Source organism: Pyrgilauda ruficollis, unplaced genomic scaffold (genome assembly GCF_017590135.1).
Source record: "Pyrgilauda ruficollis isolate IOZ18807 unplaced genomic scaffold, ASM1759013v1 scaffold22, whole genome shotgun sequence".
NCBI lineage: Eukaryota > Metazoa > Chordata > Aves > Passeriformes > Passeridae > Pyrgilauda > Pyrgilauda ruficollis.
Window position 1 is genome coordinate 7,612,691 of NW_024521428.1, and position 18,889 is coordinate 7,631,579.

An 18,889-nucleotide genomic window follows, 5' to 3' on the forward strand; every position below is an offset into this window, starting at 1 on the left:
GAACAAGATATAGCATCTGAGGGACTCTTGCCTTTGAAGAACATGACAAGTTTTGAATAAATAAGAATGAAGATGTGAACATTACTGGGTACACTTATTTTCTCTGTGGGGAACTGAACAGGCCTTTTCCTGTCTGGCTGTTTAATTTGCTAATTTGTGGAAGTCTGCTCTGGGAGATGGAATGCATATTTGTGTGAGCATCCAGGAAATGGGAAGGGAGAGGAGAGGAGAGGAGAGGAGAGGAGAGGAGAGGAGAGGAGAGGAGAAACAGTGATGGCAAAATGGTAGAAAATGGCAGATGGCAAGGGGTGGTTAGGGAAGCCTCCAGTACCCTCTAACAGTGGGCATGGTTAATCTGGCATGTGTCTTCTTCTACCGTGTTTGATAGAATCATCATCAGCACCTGGGGCAAGACCTTTCCTGTTCCTCAAATTGTGTGTTTAATCACTCTGTAGACATTATTGTAGAGTTTCTAAGTGTTGGGAAGGGAGCTTTTGTTGAATGCAAATAATTCCCTATGTTTTATTTCCTTCTTGGGCAACATTTTTAAAATAAATATTTGAGGTATGTGGGTGTTTTATTTGTTTTATTTCCAATATGTTATATACAATGTCCATGTGGTTGCATACATGCACAAAAAAACCCTTTCTATCTATAAAACACAATATGATATATAGTGTGTACTAAAAACTTACATGATTATAACATTTCAGGACAGCTGGTGAAACAGAGCAATTCAACATAATGTTCTCCTCTATTTTTTTGCAGAGTAATATTTCAGGAAAATGTACTAAAACATTTTGAATGCAGACAGACAGGGAGTTATGCAACAGAAAGTGGTTTAATTGAAGTAGCTAGCTTTGCAGGCAATCATATGATGTGGGTTGAAGAGGAAGCAACTAAACAATATATTCTGTGCTTTACTTCCTTCTTTATTCATAGAATCATTACTGGAGCAGGTTCTTATCTGTTGTAATTCACTATAACTTCTTTGGTTCTAATGCAAAAATGACAATTTATATCATGTACAAAGAGCTGAGCTGAGATAGTTTCTGCTCATCAAATTTTACAGAGCTTGAATTAGCTTAAAATTCAATGCATTCTTAAAGTGCTATTGAAACTTTTCATGGTTACCTTTCACAAAAATTTCCAGAAGTGGGCAGTGTACAAAGAGCACCCCTCAAACTTACATACAGGGCAAACTTGTTTTCAGGATTATGGAAAATCCTTTGTTAGCACGTTAATCTTGTTAGTGAACAGTCACATCTGTGACAATGTCAAAAAAAGCTTGGGGAATGTAGATGAACTGTCCTTCCAATTAAGTTTCCCACTTACTGGCCAGTAAATGTCTGTATTTTTTTTTTTATAAAACAAACCGTAACACCTAGACAAAGACCTTGACTCTTTATGATCCATATTATTATTTACTATTCTTGAAAAGATCTGGAATGGAAGTTTTTAAAGCACTGAATTAAAATTATTTACTAATCTCTGTAATTTTCTGATATGTGTAATTTCCAATTTGCACAATAAATTAGAGTGTTTGCATAATGAAAGTATGTGATTGGCAAGGCTTAGTCAACTCATAAAGCCATTTAATGACTGACATGCAAGGAATAACTAGCTAATTCAGCATATAATTACACTATATCTGCTTATCCAGATGATAGACAGTTTTAACACTTAATTTTTTGTTACAAAATTTACTTTCAAATAGCATGTAACATAAGTGATATGGAGAAACTCAGAATAATCAAGATTTTTTTGTCAAGTCTGATTGCTGAGTATTGATTACACTTTAAATTTGAAATTAAACATACTTTAAAAGATATGTTTAGAAAACTTTAAAATATTGTTCTAAACTTATGTTTTAAACTTGTTAAAAACCCCAAACTCCCCATTTTCTGAAGAAAAATGAGACTAGTATAAGCAATATGAAGAAGAAGTCCTAATTTGTGTCTACAAGTGCTGATTGCACTAAACCCCCGTTTCAAATAAGTGTAACTCAGTTAAACATAAATACTGTCCAAAATGAACTTCAGCATTCTAAAATAAAGGTTGTAAATGCTGACTATTCAAAAACTGTAAGACAAAGGGGACATGACCTTCTGAGGAAACACTTGAAGCCCTGCTTTTCTGGAGGAAGCTGCCTACACTGAAGTGACTGCAGGCTAAAATGTGATTCGATACTGTACATCCTTGCTCATCTCTTCTTAGAAGTGGACCTTATTCCTTCTCTATAAAACCTTTAAGGCATGCAACGAAATGCAAAGTTAGGCAACAAAAATCTCTTTACATGAGACAGCAAAACCTCTTTATTTTCTCTCTTCATTTGGGAAGAACAATGGTGTTTGCCCTGCTCTACACACTCCATAAGCAGAAGGATTAAATCTCAGCTCTGCTGACATATATTATGGAGGAGCTCCTGTGCTCCCCTGTCCACAGAAGGAAAATGGGCCTTAGGGTAAACCCCAATTAGAAGAACAATTCCTGACTCTGTAAATTATCAGGAGTTTGTTTCAAACACTTGAGTCTGCCCAAGAGATCGTAGCTGTTGGGAAAGCACAGATCTAAAAACACAGCCCAGTGTCTTTCTTGATGTGAATCTTATCACAATGACCTTTTCTATTCAGTCACTCTCCCAAACTCATCAGGATTTTTATGGAATTTCCTACCACCTTCTGCATTATGCAGCTTTTATAACATCACATACATGTCGTCGTTCATTAAAATATGGAAGCCAGCAAAAGGAGCTGTAGTGTTGGGTGCTGGTATCAGGCAGGCAGTCTCAGCTGCTTTGCCATCATTATTTTCAGCTGCTCCTGAAAAAGTGAAGATTTTTTCCAAAGGCCCCTGTTTGTCACTGTTCTTCCCATCTTCTTGCTGGCTTTCTGCCTCAGTGATGGACTCTGGTTCTTCATATTCCAGCTTGGTTTGCAACACCACGTGGTCATTTTTGTCTAGCCATTCCTAGAAAAATTAAAATGTTAATGTTGGCAGAGATGAGTTATCTGTCAAAAGAAACCTGGTTGTAAAGATACCAGTTACCAGCGTTCATATTGGCATATTTCCAGGATAGGCCACAATGGAGAAGATGAAATGGAAGCAATGTAGAGAAGCAGGACATGAAATAGCAGGACAGAAGAAAGACAGAATGGCAGGAAAGCAGATAGGATTCCAGAACTGCATACAAACTCCTACTTATATTCTTGAGACCACATAAAATACATTTTTGTATTTAATTAGGGCCCTTAGAAAACCTTGGCTGTATAAAATATCTGGTGTTCCTCTTTAATAAACTCATGATTTCTTTGACCCAAGCACTAACTTAATCTAAATTAAGACTCAATTCAGATGAAGTTTTAGGCAACATAGCATATCTGTATTAATCCTTCAGTACTAATTTGAATTTGTATCTTTTTTCTTCACTTTGAGTTTAAAGCTATTTTTATATAAAAAGTTTTCAGCTTGTCACTGAAAAATTATTACTGGTTTTTGATTCCACTGGATTTGAAAACATAAATATTTAACCATAAATATTTATGTTTCCCCTTTAGAGAAAACTTACTGGCAATTAAGGTAAACACTAGTACAACTAACACAGAAAACCACACCACATATGTGATGTCAGGGACTCATAAGAAGTATTAAGAAAACAAAAGTAAGAACTGTAATCTATTAATTTGATAGATATTCTGTGTTTAAAGGTTTTGTGAACATGCTATGGCTAAGGCTGGATGTTTCCTATTGTGACTGAACCTCCAAAGGTGTGAGTGCCATCACTGTGCCAGCACTTCACAAACATAAAGCACAAGATCAGGTGGAAGAAAGCTCCCTGACCTATCATCTGCAGGAAAGGATGCAAACACCACAATGTCATTTCAGTGGATATTGTTCCTCTCAACACCCTGAAATTCGTCTCCAGTAGTTTCTCTGTCTCTGTAGCAAGTGTCTTTTCACAGTCCCAAAGCAGCACTGCACGGATTTTATGAGCTTCTGCTCCATGGATCCTCTTGGTGATGCTGCACAAGGAGAAGGGTTTTGAGGCTTTTATCTTGGGTCAGAGACTCCTTGTAGTAATGTCTGTGCAGAGCAAGAATCAGTAGCTACCTTCAAATTTTCTCAACATTTTGGAGTTTGCAGCTCAGCTAAGGTGATTTTTACCTGTAAGTTTCCATTATGATCATTAAAGAGATCAGCAAATGGGTATTTTGGGTCTGGTATAGCAGGCAGGACTGACATCTGAACCCTGCAAAAAGGAAAAAAAATACAAATAAATGTTTTGTTATAGCACAGTTATTCATACAAAAATCTCTTTCAGCACAGTTCTGTACCCACAAATATATTTTACATGACTGTACTCTGTTTTTGATATCTTTTAAATGTGTTCTAAAGTAAAAAAGCAGTTATAACAGTCTGATAACACCATCAGGCTAAGAGACTTTTTTGATACATTTTCAACCCAATCCCAGTCTAGCAAAATTCAGACTTTACACAAACTTGCAGTTATTCAGCACGTGCCATTCTGCTCGATGCAGTAGTCAGAGCTTGCATTCTCTGGTTACCTTCCCCTAGACAGGGAAGATGGTGTAGCAACCAGCTGTATTGGCTGAGTTAGTGGACACAAACATAAATGTGAACCATAGCAGTTCAGGAGAAAAAACTTAATATATGAACTAAAAGGGTAATTAGAGTCACAAATGTTAATCTCTGAAAATATGTCATTTTTGGTGCTTTTTTTTCCACCAAAAAAGCCAAAATCTGGGGCCTTTTTGGGCTTGGGAGTTGTTTGGGGTTTTTTTAAATTGTGAATTTTAAACATGAACAGCATTATTCAACTGCCAATCTAAATAATGATACAGTCTTATTAAAGTTAAATGCACTCAAGTTTACTTTATCCTACTACAAACAGACATTTTGATTGATTGATGAAGGTTGAACAAAATAATGTCCTTTCAGAAGTAGCTAGTAAAATCGGCTTCTCAGAATTTAACTAAATTTCTTAAAAAGAGAAGAAATTAAGTGGAAGAGACAGAATTTTATCCTGAAACATTGTCTTTTACCAGAATTGTTCCAATTTTGTAAATGAAAGACCTGGGTATTTGGAAGGCCAGGATGTATTATTCCTCAAACAGTGATTAAGCTGCTGACTTCTACATCTTCACCATGACTTAATTTTCCTCATAAGAATTTTCATCAAAAGAGGCTTCATCCAGAATGACAGCTCTATTTTCACAACATAGTTATTTAGTAGTAACCAATAAAACTATATTTACCTCTGCCATTTACACAGAAGGATCAGGAGGATAAGCATCATTAAGAGTACTGCCAGCGAACAACTTAAAATAATTACTGTCTTTGACTGAGGAGTTATATCATCATCACATGAATCTAAGAATAATCACAAAAAGAATATCTCAAAAAAAATTTTTTGCTTTAACAGAAAATGCTCCTAATCATGCAAAAATGTTGACTTTTCTTGAAAAAGAAAAAAAACAAACAAAACCAGAAATGTTTTTAAGGACAAATAAGACAAGTTTAATTTTTCAATTGAGACGGAAAAGAAAAACTCTGCTTCCCCAAACCTTGCAACAAAATGAGATTGTGCTTTTATTTATCTAAATTGACCTAGTACAGGACAGCAGAGAGGGCTTATAGGCAGATGAATTATGAATGAATCAAGTATTTCTACTCACCTTCATCACATTGCATTAACAGTGATAAAGCAACTTTGTGCTTAGATCTGTATTACAGACACCTACTTACAATCACTAAAGCTGCAAATGCAAGTTTACACATAGCCCAAATGTCTTAGCTCCCAACAAAAAACAAATAAACAATCCCAGCAAACAAAGAGCCAGAAAATCACAGGAGTTGATACCCAGAAAGTAACTAGTGGCAGTCTAACACCTTATATACATGCAACTATATAAAACTAATGAATTTGTGCATTTTTCTGCATTCTCAGTGTTCTTCCTGCAGCTTTTGTAATGCCACCTCAAACTTCTCCCTCCTACTACTGGCCTTCTGGTCTCCACAGAGAGGCCAAAACCCTGGATGATTATTCATACAGAAGCAACTCTCCAGACTGTTCCACCTCCTTGCTGTGTTTAGCTGCCAGGTAACCACAAGTAAAATTGTGACCCCCTGTGCTAAGTGAGGTCTTCAGAGTTTATTAATTTCTTGAAGCTTCATGGCTTCGTCTGATTATAGATTTGGAGTAAATAGCTCATTAAAGTCCTGAAGAAAACTGCTTGCCCCAGTGAAGGAGCTGTGTCAATGTCACTTCTGATTCAAGGGCACACAGAATCTCTCAACCACTTAGACTGTCTCCTCTGTGATGTCCTTCCTTGCAGGTACCTGCTGACAGCCTCTGGTCAAATGGTTCAGGTAAGGCTGTTGAATTGTCTGCTCTCAGAGGTGCAGAGGAAAACATTGTCCTTATTTCATAAGGGCATTTGCCAGCCACACCTGAGGATGTGCTTGCAGGTTCTCAGTTTGCATAGGGGAAGGGTCTTCTCTGTAGGTCTGTGGCCATGTGTACAAGCTACCCATGGTACAGGATTTCACCCCAGCTAGGTTTGTCTTCCAGTGAGCTTAATAGCCCATTGCATTTTAGAGAACACAAATCTTATTACACCAAACAACTGAGGGCTTCATAATTCTGATGAAGTCTAGTGGGTGGCAGTTTGTGCTATAAATGTGTTGGTATGGTGCACAATGTTTTTGTTCCTACAGAAAATCTGGGGTTTGTTTTTGATAAGCAGTAGGAATACTGTTTACATTGACAATCTAATTCATGTCAGTCACCCTCAGTTAAATGCAACTGTCTGGTAGGAAATCAGTGCTGATACTGGCTTTGCTTCCCTTCAATCTCTTTTCCTCTATCCTCCTCGTTTTGATCAATCCAGCACCCTTGAGCATCAGACTTCTGTGACCTGTGGTCCTGTAGTTCAACTGGATGTACTTGCAAAACAAACTGCCTTCAAAACTGGACATTAGGGATTTTCTTAAAGTTCATATTTGATGTCCAAATATCATATACGGGCACCCCCCCTTCAACACACACACCCACAGAGTCCTCATGCATTACATCACTATCACTGGGGGATCCTCAGTGCTATCATAATACAAATAATAACACTCTTAACTTTACTGATTATGACATTAATTGGTAGCTTCAGGGGCCATCAGGAAAAAAGCAGACAGAGTTAAATTAAACAGGCTCAATTAAACATTCACATGAACTTTCTTTGATAACACAAAATGGAGAACAGTAGTGCAACATTCATTTGCTGCATGTCCTCAGCTTCTTTTGCAGTCACCCCTTCTTATTTTACACTTAGACTATATATACATACATATATATATATTAGCTGTTACCTAATAATGTGCCATTCATCCAAAATGTTTCAGCTGCCCAGTCACTGCTGTATTTAACTATGTTGCAGTATGGTACCAGCCTCCTCAGCCTGACCCGGAAAGAGTAGCACTTCCTTGGATCAAAGCCTTGCTCTCCAACACTGCAGCACTTAGAAGTTCTGGACTGGGAAAGAAGGTTTATCGTTGTCAATTCTGGTTTTCAAGACAGTGCTTCAAAATGCTGCACTCAGTCATGATCACAACTAGGACAAGGAACAGGCCAATCCAAAACCTCAAACAAATGTTACCTTCTCCGAGTTTTGAGGAATTCTGTTTCCTGATTTACTTTTGACTAGTCATATCCATTCCTTGTTGTATGGTATTGAGTTGAAGTTGTAGTAGTAATGTAGTTGTGACTACATTACAGTTGCATATTTACAATATACAAAGACACTCCAATCCACAAAATATCTTCAAGTTATATTTGAGAATGGAAAGGTTTAAGTTAATGAAATAATATTTGGAAATACTTAACAGCTAATTATAGAATAAATAGGAATCCTGTGTAATTTCTTTTTTTATATACTGTTACATTAGTTTTTCTTTTTTTTCTCTCTTCTTTCCCCTAATCTCTTTTCTGATCCTATCTTTCCAAACTCCTCTATTCTAAATGTATGCCTTTTCCTTAGATTGCTCACAGCTCTTAGGGTGGGAGCTGCCTTTAACTTATAAATTATTTCTGGCATGGTAGAAACCCAGGGTTCTAAAAATCTAGATGTTTTCTGCTAGCAGATATATTTGAAAATATAGGATGGGAGAAAATTTGGAAACAACTATATTTTGTATTCTATGGAAATGCTACTTCAAACTCCTACTAGTGTTGAATAAAAATGTGATGTCTACTGCTTTCAATGTTGATTAAAATGTGACATACAACTCACTTGCCACTCCTTGTCAAACTTGCTTTTGTATTGCAGCTCAAATCTCAAGCACCATGCATTTCTCTCTGGTTTATTACAGCTTACAGTAACAGTGTCCTCTTCCCAGAAGAAGGTCACATTTTCTGGTGGACTGGGCTTTACTGAGAAGAGAAACAAATTTTGCTGTAGCACCCTCAAATGCACTTTACAGATAAAATATTTTTTTCCTTCCTTGGCTCAATATTTCACAGAGTAGTAAGAGAAGAAGGTGGACTTTCTTCTTGGAGGTTTTGCTTTTGCAGCTGACCTCTCTATTAAACATCAAAGTGGAGCTTGAGACCATGACACTTTGCCATTTGAGGCACCACATTCAAAGGCAGTAACTGTCTCACATCAGGAGCCTATTGTAGCTACTCAAGGAAAGGACTTCAGTCTCCTCACACTCCCTGCAATCCAGACAAAGAAACAAGCTTCCTCATGGGAAATGAAGTGACAAATTCACTACCACAGAACCTCCAAGACAGAATTTTGCAGTGCTGGAGGCTATGTGGGACATGGTGGGGCATCTACAAAAGCCCTGGATTCCTTTCTATGCACAACTGAATCTGGCCCTCACTGTTTCCAGAGGGTCTGAAAACAACTCTATGGTTTGACCTACACAGCTGGTAAGTTTTCAGCAGTGAGAAATGCAGGGGTAAAAAGAGTGCTCCCTGCTTTCTCAATCCTTCTAGTTGCCTTCTTGTATTATGAAAGTTCTGCCTTCCTGATTTAAAGTCTGATACTTAGGTCCTTTGTTACCTAATCTTTTTGAAATTAATTTTGCTATCAGTGGGTGTTTAACAGTGAAAATTTGAGTTTCCTTAATTTAACAGATATTGGCAAAATTCAGAGATACAAAAGCATTCTCAAAGTTCAATGCCTTGACAGATTTGTGATTAATCCCTTTTGCTAAGACATTATTAATAAATTTGGAATATATATTTTTTCAGATAATTCTCCATTGTATATATTCTGTGTGATTTCTATCAGAAAAAAAAAAAAAAAATTGCTCCTCTTTGAATGATGTAGGTATGCAAAATTCCAGAAGTTTTTGATAAATTAATCTCACCCTAGATGTTAAATATGTATTTGGGGACAGTAAAGAATTAATAAAAACAGGAACATCATCTCTCTACTAGTAGGATGTCCCTTTTCCTCTGCCAGACTGTACCATAGCCACTCAGCTAATTTCTATTGGCATCAATGATGATTTTGTGACAGCATCTTTGACAGGAAGCAGTTTGCTGCCTGGCATTGCATGAAAGATGGCAAAAGAATGAAGGTTGAAAGCATGAGAAATATCACACTGTCAGCACTAAGACAAAAAACTATTCATTTTCTTGCTCAGCAGGCCTGCATTAGATAAAGAACACCCATATATATACACATTTAGTATTTTCGTTTGGATTTTGAAATTGTATTTTGGGACAAGTCTGACTGTCCTATGTTATCTCACTTATCTGCAGCTGCACACAAGCCTATGTAGCTACAACAAGGAACAAAAAACTGCATGGAATAACTGGAGTTTTGTTTTGACGTGCACACTTATAACATTTTATATGCCATGTAACTGATTTCTTCTCAAACTTAGAGAACTGGAAATCTGCCAAAGTAGTTATGATTTTTCATACTTACTGTAAAAATCAGATTTTAGATTTTTAGAAAAAAGCTCTTCACTTCCGTTGCTGTTCCTGATAGAAATGGCGAGGGTAGGTCCTTCTGTCTTAAAAAGGCATCCAGAATTATAATCTTGATCCAATAAATAGGTGGTACATGGCTTCCAAACTTTGTTCTTGCCTTCACCAAATCTGCAAATGAAATAATATTAGTAAATGGAAAACTTAAAAATTAGCACAATTTAATTAATTTTTTTTAATGCTTTTTTTTTTTTTTTTTAATGCTACACTGAGGCAAGTCTGAGCATGGTTTTTCTTGAAGTGACAAATTTCATAGTGGTGTGAGGGAATTCATCACCCAAACCTCACCTAATTTCCAGCCCTGAGTTTGGATGCAGTCTGAAATAATCAAGTTTTGTTCATGCTGTTGTTTTCTAATAAGGGAATGACTTGCTCAAACAGATGCTCTCATGACCCTGTGTTCAAGACTGTACTGTGAAAAGTTCTTCCACATATACAACCCAGAAAGAAAAGATAGGCACTATGACTGTCTTTAACCAAAATATTACACTTCTGTTAGTTATTAATGATCTCAGTTAATAAGGAAAATATATACACATATGTAGGAAAAAACATTTTCAATAGTGTAATTAGCATCAGCAATGCACAGAACAGGGACAATGACAGAAGAGGGACGAATCTTTCATATCATGTCTGTTGTGACTGATTACTCACCAGGTTTATTGATTTGCACAGTTCTGTAGGTTGTGAATATAAACAAGTTTCATGCTGGATATTAAGAAATGTTAAAAGAATTTCTAGTTCATAGAAGACTCAAATGGACTTGGATATTTCATTCTCCCTAAGTAAATCCTTTAGCAAGAGAGGAATAGGCACTGCCAATACTCACGTGTAAAAAAATGACACGTTCTCATTGGGAAAAAGCTCTCTTGTTGCCCATGTGATCTGCATCTTCTCGTTATTGAAGTTGATTATTGTGGTGTTGATGGCATCTTTCCCACCTGCTCAGGACATTTATGGATGTTATGATTTCAGGAGCGAGTATGAAAAGTGTCCCTTAACCTTGTAGGCAATCAGTATTTCTAAGATGTGTATGCAATAGGCTCAGATGAACATAAAATAAGAAGACATAAGAACATCCATAATACAAGGAAATAGAGTAAAATAACTTAGAGAGGTTGAAATTAGAATTTCAAAATAATGAAATGGAGGCATGCACAGAGACATGGGAGAGAGACTTGGTCCTGGGGCTAAAAAGAGTTCACTGGGCCACGTTCCTGCACTGCATGACGGGTACACCTTGAGGACAACTTTCCCCAAAGTACCCGCTGAAGAAAACTGGGAACTAACCCTGTAGGGAACATCTGTGTAAACTGTCAGATGTTTGCTGCAAGAAACCAGGAACTAACACCAGAAAAGCAGAGCCACAGGAACACAGAGCAGATCAGCACAAGTAGATGTATTGCATGTTTGATCTTTGGCCCATTCCACCTTAAATACAAGCACCATCATTTAATGTCCCCTGACTGCACGCAGATGTTATTTCCTCTCCGATCATCTCCTTGTTACTCTTCTTGCTAGGGACACAGGATTCCACAATCAGACACTGAAGATAAACATGACATTGAAGAAATTGAGAAATTAAGAAGGCAGAAGGATTAGAAATCCATTCTATTCAAATATGATTTATTTTGCATTCTATAAGATGTGAAATTGTGTTTACTTGAGTGAATAAAGGGGAAGAAAATGTATCATCAAGAAACCACTTGAAGGTAAAATTTTCAGACTTCTCTCTCCAGCTGTGAATGTCTACCACTAAAATTATTTGCTGGAATATTCCTGTCTAAAAGGAAGTACAGTATTTTAGCTTTGATTGCTGCATACATTTTATGCTCCTCTGGACTTTTGAAGGGGTTTAAAATTTTAAAATATTTCTTATGGGCTTTTCATCATATCCAGTCATTCTGATTATTTCATGGTAATCAAGAATAACTATTCTCATGTTTGCTATCTTTTGCTTTGTAATCAACACGAAGAACGTGAGACATGGGTTCAAGTAAGCATTTTGCCTATTTTCATGCCTATATCTGTGTCTAGGTGCTTTATGACTACTCTAATTGGAGTTATAACATTTTTGTGGAGGTTTATTTATGTTGTAAAATAACCATTCAAGACAGTTATGACAAAAATCCAGGACATACTGGGTAGATGTACCTTCAGTTTGCTGCTATGTGACTCCTTGAGCTGTGGAAAAACGATTCTGCTCTTATTCAAGAAAAGGACTTGAAACTACCTCCTCCATCTCCTACCTACTGCCTGCAAGCTTGTTTTGTTTTGTTTTCTCAAAGAGAAAATCTTGTTACATGCTGGGGCAAAACCAGAAGTGAAAAACCTTAAAAGGTGTAATAAAGTGGAGTTTATCCAGCCAGTTCTACCTCTGTTACAACAAAGTACCTACACAGATCATTTTTCATAAGACTTCAAGCTCTTTGTAATTCCCTTCTGTAGCTCTGAGAGATTATCTTGTCTTTTGCTAAAGCCACTAAGGAATATGCAGGCAAAGTGCCTAACAGTGGATTCTTGGTCTGTGAGTGCACTAACACATTTTAATTTTTATGGACTACTTTAGCATGGTTGTGCTGTGAAATATATTGTGCAACTGAAATCCTTTAATTTTTGGACTTAGATTTTCTATAAAACTAGTTTAATGTATATTTAATGTGTATTAAGTTCATGTTCTCCATCCTTAAATAAAATTGACATAATGAAAAAGCCTATACATGTTAGAATGGAGAATATTGAACTGTCCTGAGATAATTTTTATGACTATATAATGAATCTTTTCCATTCCCCTTAGAAGTTACAAAATATATACTTTCTACTTTTAGATAATTAGTCTGATTGCCTGTATTTTCACTTTGAGAAAGAACTGCTAATGATCATGCTTCAATTATGAAAATAAGAACAGGAAGAGTACTTTCTTAATTACATATTTTCAAGAGTAATTAATTTCAAAATTAATTTCCAATGCTCTTTCTATGTGTACAATATTTGGACAGAACGACAGAAAGCATAATGTTCTTTGTAGGGTGTGTTTTTGAATCTTCCACTAGACCAGGCTGCTCAAAGCTCCATCCAACCTGGCCTTGAACAATTCCAGGGATGGGGCACCCACAGCTTCTCTGGGCAACCTGTTCCAGTGCCTCACAACGCTTACAGTAAAGAATGTTTTCTAACATCTAATCTAAATCCAGACTCTTTCATTTTAGGGCCATCACCCCTTGTCCTGTCACTACATGCCCCTTATAGAAAGTCTCTTTCCATCACAGTTGATCTGAGGTGCTCAGTCAATTTGGTCACAAGGGCTGTGCAGGTACAGAACAAAAGAAGGAAGAGGGAAAAGGATGAAAAATACAGAACACTGTAATACATAAGTACAGAACACTGTAACAGAGGCAAGGAGAGGAAAAGTTTGTTTTAAATAGCTCAAAAAGGAAAAAACTGCAATGCTATGAGTTTTGAATATTATAATGTTTATTCTTTCTAAATTCATTTTATCGTATTGGACAGTATAAATTACTTTTTTTTCTTTTTCTTTGCAAATTATTTTTTCTGGGGAAATTGTTAGAATTAAGAGGGATAGCACTGGTTAATTAATTGTGAGAGGGAGCACACAGAACTTGCTCATCCAATTTTTTTTACACATCTGACAATTAATGTGGTGACAAAATTTAGACTGATTTTGCCTCTTAAATAGGTGATCTATGCTTGAATAGAATCTCCTTGAACCTGTGACTATATATCCTACAACCTGCCAGCAGAGAAGTAAAGACCTGGTAAAGTTGTAAGCCACCCTTCCATGTCTGTGCAGGTCAATTGCTGGAATCCTTTTTCAGGGTGCCACATTTTCCCTCAATACCAATGTGAAAAGGACACCAGCATTAAAGCCCTGTATCCCATAGCATTCTTCCAAGAGGGAATTTGATCTCTCCAAACTCTCAGTGGGTTATTTGAGGTATGACTGCTCTAGAGATGGATACTAGTAAGGCAACCAGAGGAATCCCATGGCATTTCCACGCAGTACAAAGTGGACACTGACTAGCCTGTTGGAAGGCACCAATTAATTCTGAACCTTAAACAACACTCTTTACTCTCTATCTTTTCAAATATATTATTACTCTGCACTACTTATTAGAGGCTGCAATTCAGAGGTGAAGACTAAATCTTAGGTTTGGCGATGAACATTTATTGTATGGCAAAGAATATCAGTTTGACTCCAGTCCTGCAGTGATTTATTCATGGACCTAACTCTGAATAGTTGACTTCAGCAGGATTGGTCAGATTGTATCAACTTAACAACATAAATAAATATATCTAAATCAGAACTTTTTTTCTGCAAAATATCCCTACATATAATGAATTAAAATCCTGGGATTTGAAAATAAAAGTATAAACTCCAACAACTGCAGTTATTTGTGTACTAAAAAGGAAGGAAATACATTATTAAATTCTTTAACAAGAAATAGAAAGTTAATTGAAATGGAATACAGATTATAGTAAACCATCTGATGATATATACATATTCTTTCTTGTACTCCAATTTAAAAAAAATTCATAAGAAATCAGTGTCGACATAATTAAGTAGGTATGTAGGACAGAATCTTACCAATCTTTTATCATTAAAGACTTTGTTTTCAGAGCTCTAGTCAGAGAAATTTTCTTCTGTGCTTCCTAATTTCATGAGTTGTGAAGCCTTTTTGAATGTAGTATGAGTTGTGCTTTTTGTAAATATGCAGTAGGTATTTGCATGTATCTTTTCAAATTATAACATGTATATTTTGCATAATTTAAATTTCAGCATGAAGGCATGCATAACCTAACTGAGTTTCTTTAAAGTTTAGCTTAAATTGGCATCAAGTCCTCTGAGGATATATACAGTTTATCTCAAATATATTTTTTCTTTTTGATGATGTTTCCCTTGTCATTAACTGAAAAGGTATCTGGTTTTAAGCAATTATACACCTATACTTCTGCAGGCAGAATCATTTGTATCTTCTGTTAGTGGAAAGAGAAAGAGAATAGAGAAGACCATTTCTCTCCCTTAATTTATGATGGAATTTGTTTTAATTCAGCTGTGACATCATAGATCATTCCTAGCTGATATGTCAGCTCTCCCACAGTAATTGTAAATATTTAAAACCTTCTTCTAATTGTGATCCTGGAGGCATACAACACACCACAACAACACATTCATAATTATTCTTTCTGTTATAATAATGGATAGATGAAAAGGTCAAAAATGTTATGAATAGGGGCTAAAAGAGGTGGCAGAACTTTCTGTCTGAAGATGACCTGCTGGTCTACCTAGGTATGCAGCATGCTGCAGTGCTGCAGGATACATACCAGTGCCCTGGAGCAAGCGCTTCACAGAGAATTATCCAAGTCTACACCTTCCATAAAACCAGACAGGGACTGGTAAAGTGCCGCACAAGACTTGAACATCACAGGCCCTGCTGGCCACCTAGTCCTTCTCAGGACAGAGAAGTGTGGAAAATACCACTATAGTGTGTGGAGAAAGTAGTTCTGTAGGGAAAAAAAACCCCAACATTTGCTTGAGCAAAAAATTATGCAAATATAACCGTGAGAAAGAATATGAGCAATTACATTCCATCTCCTTTCTATTTGTCAAAGTTTATCACTGAGAAAAGATGCTACTAAAAGGGAACACGCAAAAAGGCTAAATGTCACGGAACAAATTTAAAAAAAGAAAGGGAGAGGCAGAATATCAATCTTCAAAGATAACAGAATGAAACATGTATGTACTGGAACAGTTGCAACCTCATTGATGCATAACAAAGAAGAAAAACCACTTTTGATTTCCTTACACTGATGAAACCTGATAAGTAACCACATGTTGAACTTCCACATATTGCAGTACACTGTACAGAAACTACTGGAGAACAAGACCCAGATCTGAACTTATAGTCTTTAGTTACCCTTAATGTTGCTGAAGGACAGTTTTGTTTTTTTGATAGGAGCAAATGCAGGCGAAAGTGCCATTTGTATACAAGGCTGCTGAATTGAACACATAGGGCAGAGAATGAATAGCAAACATCTTTTCAAGAAGAGGAAAAAGCCAGCAAGTGAAAGTTTTTTATAGACATTTTGAGACAAGGTATAATTCTTATAGCATAATTCTTAGAATCTACCCAATTGAGTGCTTTGGGGTTTTTCCCAGAAGATTGCTGACCATTGCCAGGCATCACAACACTGCATAAAATAGGCACCACAGCTCTAATTTTCAAATTTTGTTCCAAAAAGGCATGTCATCACCACTGCATGGCTATAGGTGATTGTCATCTCAGGGCAGAGAAGTCACCTTCCCTCACAGGACAGCCAGTGACTCACAGGGACAATTAACTCTGGGGAATCAGGTGGTGTAGCATTGCCAAAAATGGTATTTACCATATGTATGGCAGAACATATAGGTAACTTATAGGTTGATAGCATGAGATCATAACTTTAAAGAATTTATTTTTCATTATAAAATGAATGACAGGGAACTTGTGGGAAATTAACTAGAGTGAGGATTAGATTTTTGATGTAGGTGTTGAGCTTTACGTTTGATTTCTGTAATAATGCATTTGTCTTTGGCAAGCTATAAGTAATGGCATTGCAGACAAATACCTAAGACAGAGATGTTCTTAGGCAGCCAAACAACTGGTCTTTAATAATTTTGCTGTGTAATAGTATTTTTATCTTGATGCTTTCTCAGGAGCAAAGTATTGCTGATCTTTTCCCATAGTGTTCATTCTTTCAGAGTACTAAGTGCAGAAGTCTTACCTTGAATGTGTTTAATCCTTCTTTGTTCATTGAAGGCTAGTCTTTTTTGGCTGCAATCTACTCTGTTAGAAAACTTTCATAGAAATCTGTTTTTAGAAGACCACTTTTATTTCTGCTGGATATTAATTTTTTTTTGGTTCAATCTTCTAATCAGAAAAAGCACTGAATATTGTAACACATGAGGTAAAATATACACAGAAACATTGCTAGCTGATATATCAATTTCTAAATAAATATATGGGGATTTCAACTTACCAGATGACTGTGACTGAGAAGCCACCATGTTGCCTAGTATGAAGATCATTGAATATGCTTGAAAGATGGGTCTCATGGTTGGAATGACACAACAGACTGTGAAGAAATGAGTAATCATAATCTCTGGATTTACTATTTGATCACTTTATACCAGATGCTGGAGGGAAGTGGAGGAAGTGACAACAGGAAATAAAAAATGGCTTATCTATAGCTACAAACAAATCAGAAGTGCAGGACCTTCTTCATACAATGAAAAAAAATATCAGAATATGTGTCTCTTTTCCCAGCTGTGTCTTCTCACAGCTGTATCAATCAGAGGAGACCACAGACCTGATGCAAATCAGGACAAGGCAGCTGTGCAGAGGTGTGACCACACAGAATCACAGAATCAATCACAGAGGCACAGAACAGGCAAGGTTGGAAGGGACTGCAGTGGGTCAGTCATCTGTTCCAGTCTCACTGCTCAGGCAGGCTCATTCCAGTGCACATGGCACAGGATTGTGGTCAGGTGGTTCTTGAGTATCTCTAGTGAGAGGGACTCAGCACCCTCTCTGGACCATCTGTTCCAGCGTGCAGTCACATGCACAGTAAAGCTCTTCCTCATATTCAGGCGGAAATTTTCTGTGCATCAGTTTCTGCCCATTGCCTCTTGTCCTATTGCTTGTCATCCCAAGAACAGCCTGGCTCCAGCTTGGCACCATCCCTTCAGAAACTGAGAGACATTGATGAGGCATCAGAAAATGCACAGTAACCTTCTTCTCACACAGGGGTTCTCTTGGCAGATGATCAAGTCAGTCATAGTGCATGTGAAGTGCCCTGGACACACAGACCATGCTGCCTGATACTCCTCAACTACATTTTGCTGCAAATTTCTCAAGAGTAGGAGCATCTCTGCTACTACATATGGATGGCTGGGAATACACCCAGAAGTGCTGCCATGATATTTTTTAGGCTTGTTTTCATTCCTCCTAGATCCCTACCTAAAATGTTCACAGTCCCAACAAAACTGTTTATCCAATGAGACCTTTTTCAGCTTAGTCACATCATCAAAGTCTGTGTGTCCCAAAAATACCCATTAAAATCTCAGTAATTCTTGGAAACCCCAGCACAACTCTCTGACATACATACAGTATTATGTTAACTGTCTGGTCCCTGCTTTGATCAAGTTCCTCCAGGGAGTCATTAATTCCTGGAACTAAAGTAACAAGCAACACAAACGTAAAATACTAAACTAGGTCGTAGGTGATAGTTAATGGAAAGTTAATATCACTCACGGTTTCCACAGTTAGCATTGCAAAAGTCAGTGAGATAAACAAAGTCAAAGGTACAAAATCCTCTGGTTCCTCAGGACATGGCAACCCCCACATGCCGCCCTTTGGGTTAAAACCACATTTTTCTTCCACAAAATGAGTCTTATCTGTCCTTAGAGAACATGTGAGTGTGATGGAGCCAAATTTGTCCCTTTCTGCTTTTCACACAGGTAAAATACACTGGACTTCAGAGCTCCTATGGTAGTTCATTGTTAGGAGGGAAGGGATAGAGGAAGACAGCAAAGGAAAGATATCTAAAATACTTTCTGGATTATAATTATTTTGATTTTGAGACACTGCATCTCAAACAAGGTCTAATTCTCAACCAACAACACCACATTTTCACTCACCTTTTCCTTACACCATGTATGTTGGTACCACAAGTAATTATCCCTCCCACCAGTCTTGTCTTCTTTTTCGTATGCTGAGGTCAAACAAAAATGAGTCAAACAAAATCTCTGTTTTTACTACTTTGGAACCCAAACCTAGGTCTGAGGACCTGGGGAATAAAAATGACATCTAG

General features: G+C 37.0%; 1 protein-coding gene across 1 annotated transcript; it reads right to left on the reverse strand.

Moving 5' to 3' along the window:
* Positions 1–641: 641 nt before the first annotated feature.
* On the reverse strand, positions 642–17,174 carry CRLF2 (cytokine receptor like factor 2). Its single transcript, XM_041468538.1, has 8 exons — positions 17,057–17,174; positions 10,848–10,959; positions 9,957–10,129; positions 8,304–8,443; positions 7,384–7,546; positions 5,277–5,391; positions 4,165–4,249; positions 642–2,970 (listed from the first exon to the last, which is right to left on the reverse strand). The coding sequence occupies exons 1-8, from the start codon at positions 17,172–17,174 to the stop codon at positions 2,698–2,700; spliced, it is 1,179 nt and encodes a 392-aa protein (XP_041324472.1). The 3' UTR covers positions 642–2,697.
* Between the last annotated feature and the right edge of the window lie 1,715 nt (positions 17,175–18,889).

Excerpts from the sequence above, each read along its gene's own strand:
- CRLF2 (XM_041468538.1), bottom strand. The coding sequence starts at position 17,174 with ATGATTACTCATTTCTTCACAGTCTGTTGTGTCATTCCAACCATGAGA. Across the intron at positions 10,960-17,056 it reads TTCTCAGTCACAGTCATCTG|GTGGGAAAGATGCCATCAAC; the intron begins GTAAGTTGAAAT and ends TGTCCTGAGCAG. Across the intron at positions 4,250-5,276 it reads CTTCTGTGTAAATGGCAGAG|GGTTCAGATGTCAGTCCTGC; the intron begins GTAAATATAGTT and ends TCCTTTTTGCAG.